The sequence below is a fragment of the Antechinus flavipes genome, chromosome 2 (genome assembly GCF_016432865.1).
Source record: "Antechinus flavipes isolate AdamAnt ecotype Samford, QLD, Australia chromosome 2, AdamAnt_v2, whole genome shotgun sequence".
Taxonomy (NCBI): Eukaryota; Metazoa; Chordata; class Mammalia; order Dasyuromorphia; family Dasyuridae; genus Antechinus; species Antechinus flavipes.
This window is the reverse complement of record NC_067399.1, coordinates 524,085,629-524,111,250: the sequence shown is the minus strand read 5'-3', so window position 1 is coordinate 524,111,250 and position 25,622 is coordinate 524,085,629. Positions and strand designations below refer to the sequence as shown.

The 25,622-nt window shown below is 36.4% G+C and overlaps 1 protein-coding gene across 1 annotated transcript in view; it reads left to right on the top strand.

Moving 5' to 3' along the window:
* The window catches only part of GNB5 (G protein subunit beta 5), a 50,195-nt gene that overhangs the window by 10,868 nt on the left and 13,705 nt on the right, over positions 1-25,622 (top strand). Inside the window, exons 2-7 of the mRNA XM_051980668.1 lie at positions 5,080-5,216; positions 7,585-7,626; positions 9,083-9,159; positions 15,316-15,448; positions 21,711-21,854; positions 23,794-23,885. Coding sequence (XP_051836628.1) covers positions 5,080-5,216; positions 7,585-7,626; positions 9,083-9,159; positions 15,316-15,448; positions 21,711-21,854; positions 23,794-23,885 — 625 coding nt within the window. The remainder of the gene's footprint in view (positions 1-5,079; positions 5,217-7,584; positions 7,627-9,082; positions 9,160-15,315; positions 15,449-21,710; positions 21,855-23,793; positions 23,886-25,622) is intronic.

The following is a 25,622-nucleotide window of genomic DNA, read 5'->3' as shown; positions in this document are numbered from 1 at the left end:
GATGCAATGAAAAGTATCCCTGAGGTGAGAGTCAGGAAACCTAAAGTCTAATTCTTACCTAAATATTAAGCAACTATATTCATTAATATCAATCAATCACTCAATAATTATTTATTAAGCACTTTTTATGTGCCTAGCATAATGCTAAGTGCAGAGGGAAAAAAAAAAACTAGTAGCAGGGAAATTATTTTACCTCCCTTCTTTACTATAAATCAAAGCCATTTTAATGAAAAATGAACCCAGAGGTCTGTTCCAATCTTTATGACAATAAGGTCTCATGAGAGCCCCCCCTACACTTTGCAAAAACAGTCATAAGATTCAAGTGGGCTGATGGGGACAAATCCCAACTCCTCCCAGACCTTCAGTTCCCTCTTCTGCAAAGTGAAAAAGACAGGGCTTATAACATCTACCTCCCAGGGTTGTTTGGCGCAAAACACTTGACAAGCTCTAAAGTGCATCGATATTGTTAACTGGTTTTAGAAAGGGAAATGCAAACAACTCCAGTATCTTTGGCAAGAAAAGCCAAATGGGGTCAGAAAGAATTGGATCACTGAAGCAAACAAAGAAACAACAATATAATGAACTAACCAGTATCAGCAGAATTGCTTTGCAGGATCCTTCTAAGGCAGGAGTGTTAGAAAGAAGCAGCTTTCTTTTTTCTCTGATTTCTCTCAAGCCTTCAATTTTCTATATAAGGTATTGCATTAGACACTGGGATATAAAAATTTTAAAGCAGCACAAATTGGCAGTCTTGTGGGATGATGTAACACATCCAACTGGCTCTCCTTGCTTTAATTATGGTCAACTTTATGACCATATGAAGATCATATGAAGCGGGGAGGCCTTTTGATATAGTAAAAAAGAGTCTTAAATTGGAGGTTCAAGGACTGAGTTTTCCCCTTACAATCTAGGTGGCACAGTGCTGGGTCTGGAGCCAGGAAGATTCATCTTCCCAAGTTCAAATCTAGCCTTATTTACAAGCTGTGAGAACCTGGGCAAGTCATTTAACTCTATTTCCCTCAGTTTCCTCATCTATAAAATGACCTGGAGAAGGAAACAACAAACTACTCTAGTATCTCTGCCAAGAAATTCCCAAATGGGACCATAAAGAGTCGGACAGGACTGAACAACGCAACCTTTGTAACCTTGAGCTGGCGAATGACCTCACTTTTCTACATCTCAGTTTTCTCATCTTTAATGAGGATTTGTTGAACTTGTTCCAACTTTAAATCTTTAAGATTCTCATTATTTTTCATACTTGTCTTTGTGTCTTCTGCTTGTGTCTGCATCCAGATGAGGAAGTGCTTAGAGAATTGACCTGAAGTCAGGAAAACCCAAGTTCAAATTGGCCTTAGATACTAACTGGATGTATGACCCTGGGAAAGTTATGTTAACATATTTGCCTCCGTTTATACATCTGTAAAATGGGAATATTAATAGACCTACCTTCCAGGGTTGTTGTAAGGCTAAAATGAGATGTGCTCTAGAGAAATGTTTAGTATCATTATTTATTACTAATTATCAAGTTGTATAAATTCCTAAACAATAGAACACTGATTGAGTCATGCTAAAAAGTGATTTAATCAAAATATCCCAGTAAGTCATTTTCCTTGAATGTGAAATAGAAACTACTTTCAGATAAGTGGAGATACTTTTAAGCTGTTACAATACTCTGAAAACACTGTAACTAGCTAATTGAGAGAGCTTGCTTATTCCTCACTTTGTGTTTCCTGAGAACATGAATTCCTGTGAAGTCAATCTTGTCAAACGAAAGCAATACCAAACTTTCTTACTTTTCACCCAAAACTACTTTGGCTCCTGGAAACATCTATTTCTAACATCATAAATACATCAAACTCCTTACCTGATGCCTCGGGCACAAAGACAGCATCTTATTCCTTTTGAGAGCTTGTGTTTGGAATGTTAGAAGGTTGAATTCTGCTATGGTCAATTTGTAAATGTTCCAGTTTAGATATGCTAGTAAATTCAAGCTTCATTTTTTATTGTATTGTACAGTTTGCTCTTAATTTGATTCAAAGAAAGACAGATGAGTAATTCAGAAGAATTCTATATTGATATATAGGTTTTACTCCTATCTTTCTTAAATAGGAAAGACAATCTTTCTGTCATTTTTGGGAGGATTTTGGTCTTCCCATTCTCTAAGTGTGGGTGTTCCCCAAGAACTTGTCCTTGACCTTCTTGTCCATCTATACTCCTTCCTGCTGCAATCCTTCTCCATCCCTGAACTCTACCCACTGACATCCTTCTCTCCAAGTTCAGCTCTGTTTCTACCTTCTCTGTGAAGCTTTCTCTAATCTTTTCAGCTAAAAATTATTCCTTCCTCACCCAGTTTCTTGGGTCATGCTATTTTGACTTCTTTTATGTAGGAAACTTTCTAACTTGTATTATAATTACTTCTGTATATCTTACACAAATAGGAAAAAGAAGTTTGGCATAGAGAGCTGAAGTCAGGAAAACCAAGTTCAAATTGGCCTTAGATACTTACTGGATGTGTGGTTATGCCCTACTTTTGACATATTCTGGCTTTGTGACCCTGGGAAAGTCACAACCTTACAGTATTCATAGACAGTTATCTAGCATTGTAAGTCTCAGAGCAAATTTTAATCTCCATTGGTACAAAGTTTCCTACACCAAATTCAGTCTTACTTTCCAATTGGGAAAAAAGGAAATAAAAAGGCAGCGAGGGACCTGAGTTCAAATGTAGCCTCAGATATTTCCTAATTTTCTGATCTGAGAAAATCACTTAACCCTGATGCTCCTCTCCCCTCCAAAAGAAAAAGAAAAAAAAAGAAGGAAATAAGCATTAAATGATGTTACTTAATTAATGGCCCTCTGTATTTCAGGTAGCATCCTAACCACTTTTCAAATATTATCTCATGATCTCCTCACAATACCGAAAGGAACATGCTATTATTATCTTCATTTTACAATTGAAGAAATTGGGGCAGACAGGTTAAATGATTTACTAAAAATCAAAAACCTAAGTTAAGTTAAGTATCTGAGGTTGGTTCTAAACACAGTTCTTTTGACTCCTAGTGTTCTATCCACTAGACCACCTTCCTATTAAATTGTAAGGTCTTTGAGGACAGGTTCTATTTTATTTATCTTTGGGTACCTACTAGTGCCTAGCACATAGCAGCAGCAACAATAATAATAATTTTGCATTTTATAATTAAGGCACAGAATTTAATAGCTAGTACCCTTAAGAGTCTGAAGGTAAGAGTTCAGTCCTTTTCACTCTCCCCCCTCTATGTAAAATAAGATTATATACCATGCTAAATAATCATTGTCTCTATCACTTCTACTGACTTAGGACCTTGTAAGAATCCTAACAAGTTTCTTCAGTAGAGTGGCATAATACCTACTCTGTGGGCTTGCAGGATGATTATGAAACTCAAAATAAGAATATGTGTGAAAGCAATTTGGAAGATATACAGTTCTATATAGACTAATTAATCATTTGTTGTTGTGTTGTTGAATCATTTCAACCATATCTGATTATTTGTGAACTCATTTTTGGTTTTCTTTGAAGATACTGGAGTAGTTTGCCATTTCATTCTCCAGCTAATTTTACAGATAATAAAACTGAGGCAGAAAAGATTAAGTAACTTGCTTAGGTTCACACAGCTAGTAAGTGTCAGAGGCCAGATTTGTATTCCAGAAAATGAGTTTTCCTGACTCCAAGCTTGGCACTCTATCTACTGAGACACCTAGCTTTCCCAATCAGGGAGCATTAATTAATCAACTACTATATGCCAGGCACTGAATTAGGAACAGGACAAAAACAAAACAATCCCTCCCTTCAAAGAGTTTACTTTCTGTCAGGAGAGATGGTGTGTAAATATATAAGTACATGCAGGATATGTACAAGATAAATGCAAAATAGTTTAGGAAGAGAAAGGGCAAAAGAAAGCTGAGAGGATCAGGAAAGCTTCATGCAAAAGGTGGCTTTAGAATGTAAGATTTTTTAAAAGATCCCAACCCTATTTTTTAAGATATAGTGTTACATGGGAACAACATTGATAAGGGCCCAAACTATTTTTTAAAATTATAGCTTTATGTGACTAATTTTCCTAAATGTCCATGTCATTAACTCATAGCCAAAAACTCAGGAAAGCATCAAAACTTACAGGATGGTGACTCTGCTAGTACTCCTTCTGAATGTAGAAACAAGTGGGCTTATCATCTAGTTAGTGAAAATAGTTAGTTAAAGAGCTAGTAGATGCATTTTCCTTCCTACCCCCCCTCCCCCATAGCTATGACCCAAGAGAGCTCCTCCCTGCCCCATCTTGGTTCTCCCAGCCCTCTAAGTCCCAGGAGACTCTTCTTCCTTCCTCATCCTTCAATAATCCTAGGAACAGATGTCTGGTCCTTACCCCCTAAATAAATGATTTTGACTTAACTTGATATGAGGATATCTTTCTTGTGTTTTATGGAGTTTTACTCAGATTGCACAAACCAGTCAATCAATCAATAAGCATTTATTTATGCTTATTTTGTGCCAGAGACCCACCTAAGAACTGGTGGTATAAGGCAAGACAGAAATAGTCCCTGCTCTCAAAGACCTCACACTCTAAAATGGAAGGACAACACATAAATAATTAGGTATATGCAAGAAAAAGAAGAATAAGAAGATAGAAGATAATATAAAAGGGAACGACATTAGCATCTAGGGAGGAAAAGTTTCCTATAGATCTCCTGGAGCTCCCTGAGTAGGGGAGAATACAATGACATTATCAGATGTACACTTTAGGAAAATCACTTTGGGAGCTGAGTGGAAAATAGATTATGAAGAGAGATTTGCAGCAGGGAAACCTATTTAAAGACTATTGAAACAGACCAGTTGAGAAGTGATAAGAGCCTGAACCAGGATTGTGATTGTGTGAGTGGAGAGAAAGGAATGTGTGCAAGTGATATTGTGAAGTGTGACATAGAAATGACCAAGATTTAGCAACGAATCAGATGCTAGTATAAGTTGTGATTCTTTATAAATTATTCAGTGTGCCATAATTTTCTATAGTGAATGTGACACAACTTTTTTTAACTCCATCTTTTTAGTGCATCAGGTAGCTGAACGAGTGGAGGCCCTGGGTCAGTTTGTGATGAAGACAAGACGAACACTCAAAGGCCATGGGAACAAAGTCCTCTGCATGGACTGGTGTAAGGACAAAAGGAGGATCGTGAGCTCTTCTCAGGTAAAATGCAATTGGTCTCAAAACGGAGTTCATTAGCAACGGCTTCTGGTGCATGTACTTAAAAAAGAAAAAAGAAAAATGTGTTTTTTTCAAATTCTTTCCCAATCCTTATAACTTTCATTCAACCATATCAGTCTCGCAGAAGATAAATCAATAGTCAATTTATTTTCTAAATCCTATAAACCTTGCATACTTAGAAGTGAAAATTTAGTTGAGAGTTATCTGGATGTGATTTTTGAGTAAAATAATTTCTTCCTTTCTGAATTTATAGAGTATTGTTTGTTTACCAAAAAAACAGCAGCAGTTTCATGGTTTCTATGGGTTTAAAAATTACTAATTTCTTCAGTATCCCAAGAAAATAGAATGAGGTAGTAGGAAAGGGACCAACTTTGACATCAGAAAAGCTGAATTGTAATCCCAGCACAAGTTTGACTGCCTGTGTAACCTTGGACAGATTATATTGCCTCTCTTTGCTTTGGATTTTCTAATCTGTGAAATGGGGAAATTGAACTAAATTATTTATAAGATCTTTTGTGGTTCTGAATCATAGCATTCTCATCCCCCCCACAAAAAAAAAAAAAAAAACTCCCAGCAACTCAATATGCTCTCCCATTCCCATTCTCCTCATCAGTAATGGTTCCTCAAGATGTTTGGCTTATTTTTAGAGAAAAAAACATATATAACCCAAAAGGATGAAAATGGACCATTGTCAAGGATATTCCAATGTGCTAAGGACTGAGAAGGCCATTCCCAGAAAAGAAGTATGTAGGCATTTTGAACAATGAAAATATTATCAGATTAAGAAATATATTGCTTCCCAGAGTGACTACTTTGAAGGGAATACTATTTAGATATATCATTTCTGGTATTTTTGTTAAAAATCAATCATTTTATTTTCTCCTCATACCTCATATCTGTATATCAATAGAGATAGTGATGAGTCATTAAATATTGAAGTATTATCCATTGCACTGCTCAGTCTGAAATGCATTTTTGGAAATGACTGGGGAATTAGTTCCTACATGGCCTTTCAGTATAGAATCTCCAACTGGTCTGAGGGATATCACAAATCATTGCTTTGAAAGGGAATCTAAAATATTAGAAGAAGAATACTATGCTGTGAAAACACTATCAGTTATGACTTGAACTTAGACAATTCCACAATTCCTTTACCAAAGGCCAAAAGAATCAACTAGATTTCTGGGAAAAAGTCTCAATGCTCAGGCTCTTACAGTAGAAAACAAATGACAAAAGGACCTAAAAGTGTTTTCAAAAGCAAGAAAAAAATTCGTATCTGATTTAAGTTTTCATAGAAGCATTATATGTAGTTACATAAGACAGAAAGCAATCTACAGCTTCAACTGTAGGCAGTGATCAAATAAATTTTATATTAATTTAATAAAACAGTATGATGTCACTAAAACTGAAAGGTATACAAAATACAAAGAAATCTGAAAAAACCTTTATAAAATAATGCATTATGAGAAAAAAAAGTGAAACTAGAATGGAAAACACACTAAATTACAATTATGTAAGAGAAAAAGAGAAAGGGAATGAAAGGACAAAGAATCTTGATATGGGTACTCAGAAGGAGTGACTGAAAAATTATGATACTTTATATATTGAAATAAATTAATGCGAACATAAATAGTTAACAAGACAGTTTAGTTGATAATACTTATGTTTAAAAGTTTTATTAAAACTTTTTATAAGTCGCCAACAGAAGTAAGTGCTAGATAAAGGTTTCACATTGTTTTTTTAAGAGTAGTATTCCATTTTCTTCCTAAATTGACGAGTTTTTTTTTAGATACATTAGTTATATCCTGATACCTTTTTCTTCCATTCCCCCAGAATCTAGCATTTTTTTAATAAAGGAAAAAAAAGTTAGATGTATCAGTTACAATTGGCAGCACAATGAACTTTTCATTGGTACCAGTTTTACTACTTCTTACCAAGAAAGAAGTGAACTTTAAGTTCAGTCAGCTGGAAGCAACATTGGCCTTATATTTTATCTGAATTCTATTATCTTTTAAGTGTTATCTCTATCTGCAATATTATAGTCATAGTGTATGTTGTTCCCTGGTTATATTTACTTCACTTCTCATCAGTAACACATCTTCCTAGATTTCTCAGAATTCTTCATTTTCCTCATTCTTTATATGTGAGAATATTCCGTTATCTTTATATACCATAATTTTTTCATCCTTTCCCTTCTGAAAGTAGATTTATGGGCCTGAAACATCCAGATTATTATATCAAGTTTTTTCCTTTATTTAGCCCTTGCAGATACAAATTTTAGCTAAAATTTTTAGGCTAATTTTTGTTAAAAATTTGAAAATAATATTGAGATCTGTTTTTTTTTATCTAGGATGGGAAGGTGATAGTATGGGACTCATTCACAACTAATAAGGTAAGACATTTTTCCAAAGTCTTCACAAATAGCATCAAATATAGTCCCAGTATCCAGTGGGTAGCAAATGATTGTATGTTGATACTACTGATATACAATTGTGAACATAAAACTAGTATCCCCTTCTAAAACTAGGAAAGAGATAATGAGAATTATACATTTTTACAAGTGAATATGTTAATATGGGATTATGTTTGTGGGAAGGATGGATTTAGCATAGTATAAAAGAAACTGGAAGTGGAATTGGAATTCAAGTTAGATATAGAGGTCAACCCTGGCTTGACTTCCATGCAGACCATAAACCATCCATGACTGCCTAACTTATACAACATCTCATGAATGTCTTACCCTAAGTTCATCACAAAAAGTCCACATGGGATCATGAGGTCCTTCTTCTGGACAACATAAAGAAACCAATGAAACATATAAATTGTCCATCAGGTATCCCAATCTATCATTATGGGACAAGACCATCATTTTTGCTCATACAGTTTATTTTATGACATCTTTTATACTGATTGTCTTTCATAAATTCTTTGTAATGTTTTGTATCTATTAAATATAGATTCTAATGTAAAAAATTTGAAAAATCATCCAAATCAAACACTTTCAATATTTTTAGTGTCTAAATGCTTTCAAAAATCAATATATCTTTTGTATTGGAGAATTAAAAAAAAAATCAGTGATTCCTATTGTATGAGGAGTTGAGTTTTCAAATTGGAGAGAGAATATAAATCTGCTTTATTTAGTGTGACTGAATGTCAAGTTTTTGAGATATCAGAAAATTCATGTTCAGGAAGTCTCTGACTCTATCCCACATTATTCCATATTTTAACCACTTATAAAGCATATAGGTCTTGCAATTGACACTGGCTGTCTCAAATTTTTTATAGCCTCTTAATGAATTGGAACATTTGGGAACAAGAAATTTATTTTTTATAGCCAATTATTTTTCCATGGGAAATATATCTTTGAAATGATTGTATAAACTTATTGGAAATCATGATTTGCTTTAGATTAAATTTTAAAATTTTGATTTGTTTATTATTAAAGCTTTTTATTTTCAAAACATATGCATCATTTTCAACATTTACCCTTGTAAAATCTTGTTACAAATTTTCCCCTTCCTTTCCCCCACCCCCTCCACTAGACAGCAAGTAATTCAATATATGTTAAACTAATACAATTCTTTTATACTATTTTCACAATTATCTTGTTGCACAAGAAAAATCAGATCAAAAGGGAAAAATGAGAAAGAAAACAAAATGCAAGCAAACAATGACAAAAAAAAGTGAAAATACTATGTTGTGATCCACACTTAGTCCCCACAGATCTTTCTCTGGGTGCAGATGGCTCTCTCCATCACAGCCTATTGAAACTGGTCTGAATCAGCTTCAGATTAAATTTGCAAATAATTTTGTCAAAAACCATTTCTCTGATTTTGTGTTTGTTTCAGGAACATGCAGTGACTATGCCCTGTACCTGGGTGATGGCATGTGCCTATGCTCCATCAGGATGTGCCATTGCTTGTGGGTAGGTAGAACATCTCCAGCTTTCTGTCACATTCATTTCATTTTCTTTTGGCAAGAAATTCACTCTTCATGTCTACTGCAAAAAATATGCCATTAAAATGAGTGTCATAGCCACTAGATGGGACAGTGGACAGAGCACCAGCCCTGAAGTCAGGAGGACCTGAGCTCAAATCTGGTCTCAGACACTTAACACTTCCTAGCTGTGTGACGCTGAGCAAGTCACTCAACCCCAATCACAAGAAAGAAAAGAAAAGGAAGGAAGGAAGAAAGGAAGAATTTTTTTAAAGTGTTAACATTATTTGCTTCCCAATAATTTTTTAAGGAGTAAAATCTGACCTTCCTCTTCCATATTTTTCAACTAAGGGTATGAATTCATTAGTATAAGGAATTCATATAGTGAGGAAGCTCACGCTATTAATTCGAATCAATACATTTCCTGCAATCTGGTGTCTTGGGTATCTGAAAGACTGAAACATTAAGTGGTTTACACAAAGTCCCATGACCAATATGAGTGGAAGATAGAACTTGAACCCAAGACTTTTTGACTCTATTATGTTATCTCTGCATTCATATGAGCTAGCTAACTTTTGTGTGGAGCTTGAAGATTTGCAAAAATTATTTCATTTTATCCTTGCAACAACCCTGGGAAGGGTTGATGAGGATAATGAGGCTGAGAAAAGTTTCGTTTCTTGCCCAGGATCATACAGCTAATAAGAATCTGAGGCAGCATTTGAACTCAGGTCTTGTCAACTCCAGGTACAGCACTATATCCACTGAACTACCTACCCCCCCCTCCCAGGTGAATGTCCTACATTCTCATTAAAGAATGTGAATTTGAAACATAAGCAACCCCTTTCTTCCCCCAAACTAGAAATTTAAAGAGTTCTTCCAGAAACTCTCTACCCTTTTCTTAGTGGCCTTATTTCTATAGTCTCTCATTCCCATGAATATATGTATAATTTCCAGACTCCCAAAGAATATAAGAGAAATACTGTTCACATTAAAAAAAAAAAAAAAAACCTGGAAAAACTTACTCAGTGGGTGATTGAGTCATCTGCTTAAATAAAGGGCAGTGGGAGAGCAGTTAATCCCTTAAAAAGCATAAACAGCCTGCTGGGAGAGGCAGACATACCACACACTTATTTTATCAAGAATAATGGTAGTCGATAGACTATATGGGAAGAGCAAAGAAGGGCCTGCCTTGCCCTTGGCAAAGGATAAATATTCAGAGCATGAGCCACCTGCTCAGAAGGCGGACATGACTGGTTAGTAGTTACCTCTCAGAGGGAAGGAGAGAGGTAGTAACTGTCAGACTTCTTGCCCCTTATTTCCTTTTAAGAGCTCAAGTTCAAGAAGTGGTTACTGAGGCTGCCCTTGACTCGTGGACATGTTTTTTATATTCTGGAGGGAGAGTCTGGCACTTCCCTCAGGTTGATCCAGCTGCTTGTGATGAAAAGACTGGAGAGAAGCGAGCCTCGGCTGGGCTCCTTGCAGGGGATCCCGGGAGCCTTTGTGCACAGTCAGCTGTCGGTGACCAGGGCAGCGTGCTCCCTGCTAACTCAGAGCTCTGCCAGCTAAAAAGCCACTTCTCTTGGTAATGAATAGCTAGAAACAAGGAAGTCAAGGCAGGAAATCTGAGAGCAGGAGGACAAGAGCTGGGGCTGGGATGAAGGGAGAGGAACCAGGAAGAGAACAGCCCTCGCTTGTTGTATGGTTTTTTCAGAAGTAGAAGAGTTTCCACTTTGCAAGAAAAACCAATCTGAGGCTCACTCTGACTCCTGCCCAGAGAAATGTAATGCTTCGGAGAGGCTGATAAATCAAAAAGGGAAAATGTGGTTCAGTTCTGGAGTCGAGAGAAAAGGGTTCCTGTTCCATGTAGCTGAAAAGGCTGTTCAGTGTCTAGGAGAAGGTAACCTCAACTTCAGTAGTGGAAGAAGAAAGGAAGGGAGCATTTATTAAAATACCTACTATGTGTCAGGCACTGTGCGAAGCACTTTGCAAACATTGCGTCCTAGGCAGTGTTATTATTCTCATTTTACAGATGAGGAAACTGAGGCAAAGGTAAAGCGACTTGCCCAGGCCACAGCTAGTAAGTGCCTGAGACCTGATTTGAATTCAGGTTTTCCTGACCCTTTAAAGTCGGTGCTCAGAGCTCTGGACTACCAAGCAGCACCAGGAGAATTAGAAAAGCAGAAAAGAATCATCGTCCTGGAAAATAACGTCTAAGGACATGGTGGTCTGGGAATTACTCAGCCTTGTCTTTTGTAGTCTAACTTTTGGGTGTACATTAAAATATTCAGAATCATCACAATACTGTCTTCATAAAATCACAGAGCTGGAAAGAACTACAGAGTTCTCTTAAGCCGGGGGAGATGAATATCTCGTATATTCTGAGAGCTTTCTGGGAAAGGAGATTCCAAGTCTTTTTTGAGAACCTACATCATTGTTTATCTCACTGTTTAAAACTCACAAATAGAAAAGTTATTCTTTGTAAGCTATAATCTTTAACCAGAATCCTTCTTCCTACAAACGGAGATGACTTCGAGAGGATAGAAACTTAAGGATTATCTTTTCTAGCTCACAACTGAGCAGAAATCTCTACAACCACCACCTTGTTATGTTTTTTTCTATTTCAGTGGGGAAGAAAAACACTTGGTTGCTAAGATTTTATAAGAATCTCTAGACAAAGTTAAATAGTAGCCCCAGGTTAAAGTAAGTTAGAAATTATTAAACTCATGCCGTCAGTTGACTATGTCTCTTACTTAACCATCTCTGCAAACTAAATAGCTTCAATACTTTCAATATTTATTTATGAGTCTGGTTTTCTGATGCTTACATGGTCTGGGTATATCATTGAATCCACTCACTGGCTGTGTAAACCATAACCACAGCATCAAACATGTACCAAACCCTTCTTATCTGACTGAAAGTCATTGAAAATATATAAAATTGCATTGTGCTTATGGTTGATCATGAAAAAGCAGTTGAGTCAACAGAGCAAGACATTGCCTTAAAGGCTCTTTTGCTCCAAGATATCTCCCATCCATGCATCAAAACCTTCCCAATGTGAAGCAACAGAAATAACCCTATTCAATGATCCTCTAATTTTAAAGCATTAAATGGGGAATATTTTCTTCAAAAGTATTTGTACTATGATACAAAAGATACAGCACAAAGCCCAGCGGAAGAAGATTTTATTGTAGAGGATGAGGGATTCTAGATGCTCCTGTTTTCAGAAGATTCTGTACTGGTTCTATCAAGCTCCATAAAATTGAAAAACTTTCTAAAAGAGATCTATAACATTCAAAAGATCTTGGTATAATTATCCATATAAAAAATACAAGTATAATTATCTATATGTCAGATACCAGATCAAACAAAATGAGATGGTGTATGTAAAGCATTACATACACAGTTGTCACCTTGTTAACAAATCTTATTTATATTCTTTATATCCAATGTCTCATATAAGAAATACCAAGTGGATAAATATTACTACTGCCCGGATGATGAACTACATTTGACAATAGGCTAATTGTAGAATCTTTCCATTAGTATTTATATCTGAGACAATATAGATGGATCACACATTGTACTTAGAATTGAACAGCCGGAGTCAGCTGGATTGCCATCAGTAAATTGCAAATTTCCTGTAATAACCCTATATTTCCCATGGAAACAGATTAATTTTTTTATACCAACATTCTATGCTGTGACATTTGGCAACAAGACATTAAGTACAACAAATAAAACATTAAAATAGATATCTCACAGGGCATGGAAAGGCACATGATGTATGTGAGCAAGCTACCATATCCCAAGTTTCCCCAATAGAGAATCAATGAGGAAATTCAAAGAAAAGGAATAAAAAAAATTCATCAAGGAAATGTATGATAGACAAAGAAGATCGATTGCTCACGGGCTCAGGGCAAGGAATAACAGGATTAAGTGGAGTGCCCCACTAGTAGTTTCATGTTAGAAAAAAAGGGAAGACTATCTCCAGCGTAAGTGAACACTTGCTACACTTGAGAGGCAAACATAAGGGAGGATATGGATCAGAATCACATGGAATAAGGAAGTCTTGATAGCTTGTAGTTTACATCTTTGTAGTACATCTACTTGAGTATTCTCGAATGAAAGTTTCCAACTTCTTCATATTCTTCCCCAACTGTAGCATTCCTCATCGGTCCTCTTTCGGTATTATTCCTATAAACAGACATTAATGCAACAATTCTAGAATGTTATGGAGCCAGATCTTGCTTGTTCAGTGTACATAATACAAGACAAATATTTTTATTCAGGAGAGTTCAGGTTCTAGATCTGACTCTGCTAACTGGGCAAGCTGTTGAATTTCTTTGAACTTCAGTTTCTCCATCTGCCTGCCCTTCCTACTTCACTAGGCTATTATGAATGAGAATTAACTGTTTAATTAATAACTCTCTCTACCAATATAGATGAGTAATTTACAGGCTTTAACTTACAGACTTAGGAGTCACCAAGAAATTAAACAACTTACCCATGATCCCACAATGAGTATGGGTCAGAGACACCTAGGTCTTTTCCCCTATAAAGATGGTTTTCTACCCATTACATCCACCACAGTTCTGCTTATAAACAGGGATGTCAAAAATTTAAAGCAAAGATAAATTTTCCTTAAAAGTAAAAAAAAGATTCAACCTCTCCCTCACTAAATCTTCTGCTATAAAGAACAGTTCCAACTACTTTGAGCTTCTAATAAAAAAACCTAAATTAATGATTACCAATTTGATTGTGTTAGCTCAGTGTATTCAATTATCTCAAAAAGTTTAATGAACTATTGCAGAAATTCATAAAATTAGTTTCAGTATATATTCACAGATATACACTAAATAACAACTAGACAGTATTTTTAATGGAGGGCTATATTATCAAGTCATCCAGACATTGATAGACTGTCCCAAATTCCCACAGGTTAGGGGTTTCCAGAGTGCTAGTAGTAAAAATAATTGTTGAGCATCGGGAGGCAAGTTTATTCACTGATGTTATTCTCTAAATCATCAAAAATTGATTCTACTACAGCTAATCTTTTAGTATAATTGATACAGTACCTCATATATGCATTATCATTAATAACTATTCACTCTGGGTAAATGTAAATGTATTGATCATATAATTTTCAGGTTTTGAGAATTTTTAAAAACTGCAGAGTACTATGTCACATGCTTTTTCAATGTGATATTTCCCATAGTTAGAACGTTCCAGGTCAGAGATTCTTAACCATTTTTGTGTCATGAGCCTCTTTGGCAAAGTCTGATAAAACCTATGGATACTTCCTCAGAATGATGTTTTTAAATGCCTAAAACAAAATATACAATTATGAAGGAAATCAATTAGATTGAAATAAAATTATCAAGATATATTTTTAAAGTTCACAAACTCTAGATATAGGCCTCCTGAACTAGATACCCCCAAAACAAGCCAATAAACTATGCCCCTAGTCCTTTCCCCACCCCAACTGGTTTATACCTTGATTTCTTCTAGGCTTCATTTTTGTCCTAATTAAAAGGGACATGGGTGTGTGTGTGTGTGTGTGTGTGTGTGTGTGTGTGTGTGTGTGTAGGGAGTACTAGAGTAAAGAGTAGGGTCTTCAATAATTGTCCAAAATAAGGTCTAGTTCCCAAGTTGGAGGACTCCAGGGTGGATAGATTAGTTCTGGATTTTCTTCAAGGGGCTACAGTACGTTTGTCATTATACTGACAGGATGATTATGATTGTGATATATCCTGTGGTCATTCGGTATACTCCAGCAGACACCAAAATATTTTATAATCTTAAGGACAAAATTCCAAATAAAATATTGAACTAGTACTAATTTGCATAAAATACTGTTATAATGTTAAGAGCAGAAAATATCCTGTGGATCTTTTTTTACATGTATACAGTGCTCAAATGCATTGCTTCATATTCTACAAGAATCAACCACTAAAATCAATTTTTATTTTCCATACCTGCAATGTATATATTACTTTTGCTATCATTTCTGTGTCTGAATACATGATACTCCAAGCATCCAAATGAATAAAAAGGATTTCAAAGACTCATTTAAACTTCCCCATCCTTCACCCCCTTCTCTCCTATGTGATATCACTGTTTGAAATTTCTTTGTTTTCTATATTAGTGGCTTGGATAATAAATGTTCTGTGTATCCACTGACCTTTGACAAAAATGAAAATATGGCTGCTAAAAAGAAGTCTGTGGCAATGCATACCAACTACCTTTCAGCCTGCAGCTTTACCAACTCGGACATGCAGGTAAATAATCCCCCAACTGTCATAGATTTGCCATTGCTTAATCTTGTAAGCATCATTCATGCAGGACAGCAGGAGATGTAGAGAAGTTGACTATACAGATGGTCTACACTCGATGGCAAAGTTGTTGGGCTTCCTTTCATGTTCGGGCTGAACTAGATGGCTGCTGAGATCCCTTCCAGCTTAAATTCTGGTTCTTCCATGTGTTCTTTTTTTTCTTTAGTATTTCATTTTCCCCCAGTTACATGTAAAAACAGTTTTTAACATTCGTTTTTAAAACTTTGAGTTCCAGATTCTCTCCCTTCCTTCCCACTCTCCATTGAGAATGTAATTAATATAGATTATATATGTATAGTCATGCAAAACATTTCCATGATAGTCATGTTGCAAAAGAAAACAGCCCCAGTCCTCAAGAAAAATAAAGTTAAAAAAAAAAAAAAACCAGCAACAGTGTAGTTTCAGTCTATATTCAGACACCATCATTTTTTTTCTCTGGTGGCAGATAGCATTTTTCATCATAAGTCCTTCAGAGTTGTGATGGATCATTGTATTGTTGAGAATAGTTATGTCATTGGTTCTTTTCAACAATGAGGTGGTTCAGGCCAGTTCCAAAAGACTTGTGACAGAGAGAGAGCCATCTGCATCCAGAAGGAGAATCATGGGGATTGAATGTGGATCAAAACATAGTATTTTCACCTTTTTTGTTGTTGTTAGCTTGCTTTTTGTTTTCCTTTCTCATTTTTTCCCTTTTTGAGCTGAGTTTTCTTGTGCAGCATGATAATTGTGGAAATATGTATAGAAGAATTGCACATGTTTAACATATACTGCAATACTTGCTGTCTAAGGGAGGAGATGGGAAGGGGAGGGAGAAAAATTTGGAATACAAGGTTTTGCAAGGATAAGTATTGAAAACTATCTTTGTATATATTTTGAAAATAAAAAGCTATTTAAAAAAAAGGATAGTTATGTCATTCACAGCTCATCATCTTATGGCATTGCTGTTACTTTGTACATAGTGCATTTTGGCTCATACAGCTCATGGAAATCTTTCCAGGTTTTTCTTAAAGCATCCTGCTCATCATTTCCTAAAGCATAATATTACATAGCACAGTTTATTCAGCCATCCCCCAAGTAATGAGCATCCCCTCAATTTCCAATTCTTTGCCCCTAGAAAAGAGCCACTATATATGTTTTTGTACATATAAGTCCTTTTCCTTTTTGTTTTTTATTTCTTTTAGGATTCTGTGTGTTCTGACAAAGTTTTCTCCTGGAGCAGAAATTCACAGACCCTAAAGGCTGTGAACTTTGTTTTTGCCTTTAAATTTTGATTATTGTATTTCTATTATTAGTATTCTTTGTAATACTATATATTTTGGTTTTTTGCATTTAAAACATGATTCTAAAAGGCAATCCTTGGGGTTCATCAGACTGTGCCAAAGAGTTCCATAACAGAAAGAAAAGTTAAGAACCTTCTTTTTTTAAAAAAAGGAATGTCTGTTCTTCTCCTTTGTCTCCATTACTTCAAGAATCAATGAATTCACTAAACTGGGTACTCTTTCAAACTATATATATTATTACCCTTCCATGCCTGGTATGGTTTTTAAGAGTTTCTGTACCCAGTTCCAAAGGACTCGTGATGAAACAAAACTATCCACCTCCAGATAGAGAGCAGATGAACTCAGAATGCAGTTGAAACTTGTTCTCTTCTGTTTTTCTTTCTTTAGATATGACTAATGTGAAAATTTGGTTCACATGACTATACATATTGGTAATGGGCTTTGTTTTCTTTTCAGTAACTAGGGGAAAGGGAAGAGCAAGAAAGGAGAGAATTTGGAACTGAAAATGAAAGAAAATTGAATTTTAAAAAGTGTTTTAAAAATTTAACCCCCCTCAAAGACAAATAGTTGCTGTGACCTTTCCCCACCTCAAATTCATCCCTTATTTGGTTATAAGTTTCTTCAGCTTCAGACTGCTCCTTAGAGGACATATATCCACAGGCCTGTCTCTCCTCTAGGCCCTTCCCAATTGACAGAGAATGGGCCAGAGTAACAGCCCCATCTGGATGATCCCAGAAAATGGAGGGTCTCCTCACTACAGAGAAGCAACAGAGTAGGACTTTTTCCAGTAGTATCTATTGTCAAATCAATGTGTTTCGCTAGTGAGGAAAAAGTGGGAAAATCACACATAAGTACGTGGCATATGTTTGCAGTGCCATATTCAACCCAAATTTACAAGCATTTGCCAGGTGCTTACTACATACCCTGTATGTAGCTAGCTGAGCCCTGGGAATACAAAGAAATGCATAAAACGGTCTGATCTGTGAGTTAGGGAGCTCACAATTTAACCTGCAGACAACTATGTCCAAACAAGGACAGACAGATATATATTTAGATATAGATATACGAGAAGTCGGCGGTAAGCTCAGAGGGAAATCATCCAGACTAAGGAGAACTGCAGAGGTTTCTTGCAGAAGATAAGATGTTAACTGGTTCTTGAAGGAACTAAGGAAAAGCAGGAGGTAAAGAAAGGAGACCATTTTAGGAATGGATGAAAAGGCAGAAAGGTGGAAAATTGTATCTGAGGCACAGTCAAGGGGGTCAGTATCACAGGCTCAAAGGAACCCTGAGATAAAAACATTTAAAATACTCAAAATAATCTCTATTAAATTACACCTTCCTTTATATACCTGTATATTCAAAAGAAGGCAAAAATTAAAAATACTGAAAATATAAAATTGTTTAGTTGAGTTTTAAATCATTTTACTGGTTCTGATTTATATCAGAGATAATTTTTATAATTTTTCTCATCACTTGGCATAAGAAACAGCCTATTTAAGTAGATAGAAAACCCACGGAGAGCCAGGCAGAATGGGTTCGAGTCTCATCTCTGACACATACTTTCTGTGTAGCCTTGAGCAAATCACTTAAACACACTCATTGCTCCAATCAATTCAGTGATTATAAATTGCAGAAAAGTGATGATCTATATTTATTGTTACTTCTCCAGAAACTTCTTTCATTGATAAAATCAGTGACCCAAATAAAGCAAAATAAAATGTACCTCCTCTTTCTGATGGAAAATATCCTATCTATAATATCCACTGTGGGTTCCAATGTTTATGGATGAAAGAAAAGAGCAGTGCTTAAAATTAAGAATCCACATGATTTCCTCTGTCCTTGCTTAGTGCAGATTCATTTCCCCTTCTACCAGGATACATATTTATCCAACAACCAACCAATACTGACCACGATCCGAAGATTGTAATGGAGTTGACTGCTCTCTCAGCCAAAATGTTTACTGGTTAGCCCGTGTGGGAACTGAGGAGAGTAGTTTTACCCCTGCCTAGCTGAGCCTGTCGAAGTGTGAGTTATTGTTGGATTTTAGCCAGGTTAGCTATAACATATTTAGAGGAGTTGGCACTACAGCTGGCAACAATAGTGGGGGAGAAGTAAGGAGAGTAAGGTGATATATGACTACTAAATACCCTTTGGGAGGGAAGGGATGCTGACTCATTGGATAAACTTCTGACTTGGATTCAGTTCAGTAAATTTCTATAGAAACTTACAAAATTTCAGAGTAGAGAGTGTCCTTAAAGTTTCTCTAATCTGACTGGTACCTAACCAAGAAATCCACCTGCTACACCCTAATGAGCATTCATGAAGCCTTTGCTTAAAGACTTCCAATGAGAGATCACTAAAGCTCTCAAGACTGTTTTGTTCCACTTAAAGATATTTCTAATTGTTACAAAGTCTTTTTTTGTTATATTGAGTCTAAATCTGTGAAAAGACCGGGATTGGGATAAAAGGAATCATAAAACCTGAGCACAAGAATTCTGCTTTGAAAATTTACCTATAACCAAAAACTCCAAGTGCTCACTTGTCCATTACTATGGTTATAATGAAGAAGACATTTCCAAAGGAAAACAGAACACATTGTATTGGGTGATTTTTTTAAATGGCTTACTGAATAGTCCAAGAAATTTTAATTTTATGGAAATCACTCAATTTTCCACATATTTGGGAACAAAATTAGGAAATAAGTATTTAAATAAATATAGGCAGTATGGTAAAACTGGAAATAACACTAAATTTAGAATCAAACCATCCAGGTTCACATCCTAATATAGATTACACTGTGACTTTGGAAAGTTACTTAACCACTCTACATTTTGTTTTCCTTATAAAGAGTATTCCAAAAGTCATAGTGCAGTTTTATGCATTAGCAGCTTTATATACTCATATTTCATATAAATATACACATATTAAGTAGCTACTATGTATGTGCAGAGTATTGCTGATGTTTCTATGAAAAATTAAATTTCACAACATTGAATCAATGAGAATATATCAAACTCTCAAGGACTCAGTTTCCTCATCTGTAAAATAGTCCCCAAAGTCCCTGCCAGATATAAATCTATCAATCTAAATTAGATGTGAAAAAATAAAGCATAGAACAAAATATTCATGCCAAAACTGAAAATAGAATTAAATTTTAGCAATTTAATTAAGTTTCTATTTCTTTCATCAGTCCCATGATATTTTGAAGTTTATAGAATGCTGGGAGCAAGTCTAGACTAGAGTGAGTCATGTGGAATTGAATCCAGACCTAACTTTTTTTGGAGTAGTTTTGAGGCTCTGGAGCCAGCCCAAGGCTTGAAAATATGGCCATGTGTGACTTGGAAAACTTTTACTTCTATTTTTTCAAACTGCCAAACCTAATGAATTGTTGAATGATACCTGGCTGATCTTGGTAAGCTCTCATGGGTCCCAGAGCAGCTGCTAACAGTAGTTTCTCTTCTTTGTGCCCTTTTCATGTTGCATTTACTAGTATTCTAGTATTTCTAGTATTTACTATTATATCTAGTATTCTGGTAATGGAATGAGCAGAAGAAGAAAGGAAGGGAACAATATCTCTCTCCTTATAAAAAGGAAGAATGAAATCCCTTAATACGCTGACTATGAATGTGTATATATGTATGTGTGGTATACTGTGATGTGAAAACTGCACATGGAAAACTCATTTCAAAGTAAAATTTAACTTTTGAAAAGTTAGAGGTAAATGATACTCATAGATATAATAATAATTGATAAATCATTTCAGAGTTTTCAAAGTGCTCTCTATATAGCATCTCAATTGCCTCATAATAACTCCTTGAGACAAGGTAGTACAGATATTGTTATCCCCATTTTATAGATGAAATAGTATAGTCCTTAAGTGAGTTGCTTATGGTCATCCAGCTAATCAATGTCCAGTGGAATTTGAACCAAGTCTTCCTGACTCCAACTTAAAACCACTTTGATCATTTCTCTAGTGAATTTTGAATGTTCTTGAGATTCTTGTAGAAAGGCTTATGGGCAGTAGGGGGAGATTTAGGCAGCGTTGGGATGTTAAAATGAGACGTCCTGTGAAGGCTCTTCCAACTTAGGGTCCATTCCATGGCACATCGGGCAAAGGCTAAAAGTCACCAGTGATAAGTCCCAGCGCTTCTATATTCTTTCCTCTTCCTCTTGACAGTGGGATGTTTGTCATTGCATTGACTTGTTTCCCAACCACAGACAGTATGATGTCTATGCTCAGGAGTCTCCAGTTGTTTACACTGCTGCGAGCTTATGGAGAGTTCTATTCTATTTAGTGCATAACCGGTGTCATTCGAGATCAAATTGAGATGGACTCTGACGGTAGCCGTAGCAAACGCTCTCCAAGGTAGTGGATCCCACTTCTTTTACCAGTCCTCACAGGTAACCTAGCTCCTGTTTCCCAGCCACCTGGGGGAAAAGCGGTCAAGCTCCACTCTGTCTGTCAGGAGTGCAGACAGAGGCAGAGTCCTTTGTGGGTATGGAGCGTTTGGGGCTGCAGCTCAAGCTGCTCCTGTGAAGTTGGGAGCCAGAAAGAGCCATGTAGTTCTGGTTCTAGTTCAGGAAGTCAAAGGAGATGGTAGCCTCCAGATAGGACTGAGGCAACAAATTGTCTGGAATGAGCAGGGTTTGGGGATCATTTTAGACCATGGAGTCCAACCCCCTCCTTTTACAAATGAAATACTAAAAGTCCAAAGAGGCGATTTGACTCACACCATGTCCCATGAGTAATATCCAAACTGAGATTTGAACCCGAGTGCCTACCTATGAATTCTTTGTTTTTCTCTGTAAATACTGTTTTTAAGGGGAACCGACTTTTCTTGTGAGCACCTCAAATAGTTCATTTATCACTAATGACAATTTGACCTGAGTTGTAACAGCAGCATTTTTGTCCTTTTCTCACTGGGCAGATCTTGACTGCTAGCGGGGATGGGACCTGTGCCCTGTGGGATGTGGAGAGTGGGCAGCTTCTACAGAGCTTTCATGGACATGGAGCTGATGTTCTCTGCCTGGATCTGGCCCCTTCAGAAACAGGAAACACCTTTGTGTCTGGGGTAAGGCTTTTAAAGGAGATGTCTACCTGTCTCCAGGAAATGTGAACATTAAATGAAGGACCACGGGAACGTTTTTCATATGGGAAGACCTGACTGACTAGAGTTTTGTTATCTGGATAAGGGACTCTTCACCTGAGTTAGATTAGAGAAAAACTGAAAGAGCTGAAGCAAAAGGACAACAAATAGTCTGAGAATAAGGTTACCAGACCCTTCTTCTCATGTTATTACAGTATTTTGTTACCAAACACTGTTTTCTACTATTTTAGTAAACAACATCTAGTAAAAAGGCTATGGGTGTAGGTCCATTCTCTGCAATCCCTTCTTTCATAGATTTTCAAAGGACCATACAGATCTTCTGGAAAAGTTCCATAATTAAGATACATCCTATGAATCAAAGCAAAAATCTTAGTGGATTTTTTTCTTAGTAGCTATTTTTTTTCCTTAAATAAAAAGCTAGTTGCAACAGAGCATCAATGAGTAACAGAAGATCAACATCCCCTTTCTGAGGATTAAAAGAACAAAGAGTACATGATTGAGCCATGTGATACAACAGCACCCAAAGCCTTTGAGAACACCAAGCAACTGGAGGGTTCATCAAGGGTCATAGTATAACAGACACAAAGGGAGTGTAGTGGTAGAAAGGGAACTTGAAGAGACAATATGGTATAGTAAGAGAAAGGGGGAATTTGGAAATGAGAGAACCTGATTCTAAGCGCTATTCAGTCACCGACTATTTGAAGACAACTTCTTTGGACCTCATACTCCTCAACTATAGAATAAAGTAATTGAAAAAGGGAGGAAAAAAATGAAATAACATATTTATTGCACTTGCAGAAGATGAGTCTGTTAGGCAACTAAGAACAACAATTAGGGACAAGTTATGTTTACATTCATCTCCTATAAAAGTTATGAGTTTCACTGAACTTAAATTGGCTGGTCTTCATACAATAAATAATATATGGTGTCACTGGGCCCCTTTTTGAACCCTTCTAGGTGATAAGAGATACCAGAACTTTATAACTAGAAATGGGGGAGAAAGTTGGGACGAGCAATTCTTGGATCCCTGTTTGTCTTTTCCTTTTTGGCTGTGGGAAGGAGAGAGGCAAGGGGAGGGAAAGATTCAAAGAAGAGGAGAAGTAGGTAGAAAGGATTCTCTAAAATGGTTTCTACCTATTTTGAAAAGGGAAAATAGAATTAAAGCCACTAATAGAATAATCCAAACACCACTTCTATCTCATACCTCCCAGCCATAAGCTGGTTCTAGTTCAGGTAGTCTTTTCTTTTTAGAAATCAGACATATTCTTTGCCCTCAAAAGCTTATTTATTTGAAAATTAAATTGAAGATTAAATTTGTGCAGAAAAAAATATTTGTTTTATAAAGGAAAGGGACTGGACCTATGATTTCATTAGTATGAGGACTCCCCCTACCAATTCAAATTAGCATCTTCTCTGCAATTTAAGTCTTAGAGATTTGCCTAGATCATTGAAATTTTAAGCCACTCAACTAGATTCACACAGCCAATATAAAGCAGAAGCAAGTCCGAAACCCAGGTTTTCCTAGCATCCAGACTAATTCTCTATCTACTAGGCCAGAATATTGGTTTATTTTACTGAAGAAATATGAAATATTTAAGTCGTTTTATCTAAAGTGGTGTTAAATCACATTCCATAGTTCTATTATACATTAAAATTTACTAAGTATTTTCCCCCACAATAGCCTTGTAAAGTGGAAAGTGCCACAATTATTATGTTCACTCAACAAATAAGAGAATTGAGATTCAGAGAAGATGTGTCTAGGATCGTGAGAATAAGAATTGATCAAGCTTGTCCTTGAACATTCATCTTCTGATCATCATATCTGCTTTTCTTTTTTATTCCCTTCCCTTACCCCCATCATCCTCTTAGGCATTTAACTCAGAACAACTTTTTTTATTTCTAGGGATGTGACAAAAAGGCCATGGTTTGGGACATGCGTTCTGGCCAATGCATCCAGTCATTTGAAACACATGAATCTGATATCAACAGTGTCAGGTTAGGAAATTACTATATGTCTTATATCTATATTATGTTTCTCTACTTTGTTCTTTTTTTCAGAATAAGGATAAATTGAAACTTAAAAGGCAATGGGAGATAATATTTACAAAACCTTGAAGGGAAGATTTTCCCCAAAAAAATAAGCCTCAGTATTATTTATATGTCCCTTAAATTGTGTTTATGTGACACAAGATTGTAAAAAAAATTACAAGGAGAACAATAGATACTAGGTAAAGAAAATAGCCAATTAACTATCTGAATTCTTTTTTGTTTCTTTGCAAGACACTGATATCTGGGGAGAGGGGCAGATAAAGGCATAGATAATGATGAAAAAGAATGATATCATTTACAAAGCACCATGAGAGTTGTCAAGCACTTTATAAATATTATTTCATTTTATCCTTATAACAGCTATGAGAGGTAGGTAATATTATTGTCCTCAGTTTAGCTGCCATTATTATGCCATTTTACAGATGGGAAATCTGAAACAGATAGAGGTTGAGACCTGCCCAGTCACACAGTATCTAGGCTTGGACTTGAATACAGGTTTTCATGACATCTCATTCAGGCTCCATCCACTGGGCCACTTGGCTGCCCCGGTGATACCATCGATCATAAGGGGTGGGTTAGTTTAGTCAGAGTGTCCATTGGGTGACGGGTTAGAGATGATGTCTTGACAGGTGGGAGAAGGTGGGCACTGGGCCAGAAGATAGATTATTACTCCAGAAGAGATCAGTAAGCCTGCTTTTTGCTCTGTAGAGCTAAGGTGGTCAGTTGACCCTATTTCTTCAACTGGATATTTGGAACCATATCACAAATCCATAGAGTAGTAGATTGGAGAAATATAGTTAGTGACACAACTACAGAATGCTAGTGAATTAAATGGACATTTCTTACATATCAACTTTAGGTAATCGCACTTGTTTTTAACCAAAGATGTCAAAACTTATACATTAAAGTACAATTATCCCCGAGATCCCAGGAATGTTTGTACACTTATTCCAATGGGGCTCTCATGGCTGAAATTCTAGAGTAAGTAAGGACTTTAAGGGAGAGTCCTTAAAAGGTGAATTTGAATTTTTAAATGGCCACAAATTATTCAAACCTGATAAAATGAATTAGCAAGCTGGGTGATGCTAATTTTTAAATGAATCTAATTTGGCCTATAAATTAAGTCAGAGATATTTTGAGCAAAGGCAGTATCACTGGAAAGGAAACTAACCACCCCTTATGATTGATGGATCCAGTTAATTTGCAGCATGGTACTACAATAGCACAATAAACCTATTCGTGTTTACTAAGACTCAGCGACATTACCCCAGCAATCCCAAACACTTCAGGATCTCCAGAGATTCTGGCCAACTCTAGAGCATCTTCTGCTGCCCTCTCTTCTGATGAATACGATTTCATTGGTTCGTAGTTCATTAGGAGATATGAGTTAGGTCTAGGGCACTTGGGGGATCGTGGAAAGTTGGCAGAGGTCAGAAAGTTCCAGCTCTCCAGATTCCTTCTACAAACAGACAGTAGCAGCCAGAATGAACGCAGAGCAGCAAAAATAAACGAGCTCTCCAGGAATACCTGGAGAGATCTGAGGAAAGACCCGGGGACTAAGATTTGGCCCAGGTGAAATGCAAACACCTGCAGGCTCTCTGTTGGAACAGCAGCCGGGGGCACCTGGGCTGGGAGGCAGCCACAGGATTCTCCCCTCACAAAGGGCAGGAGCTGAGCTGGAAA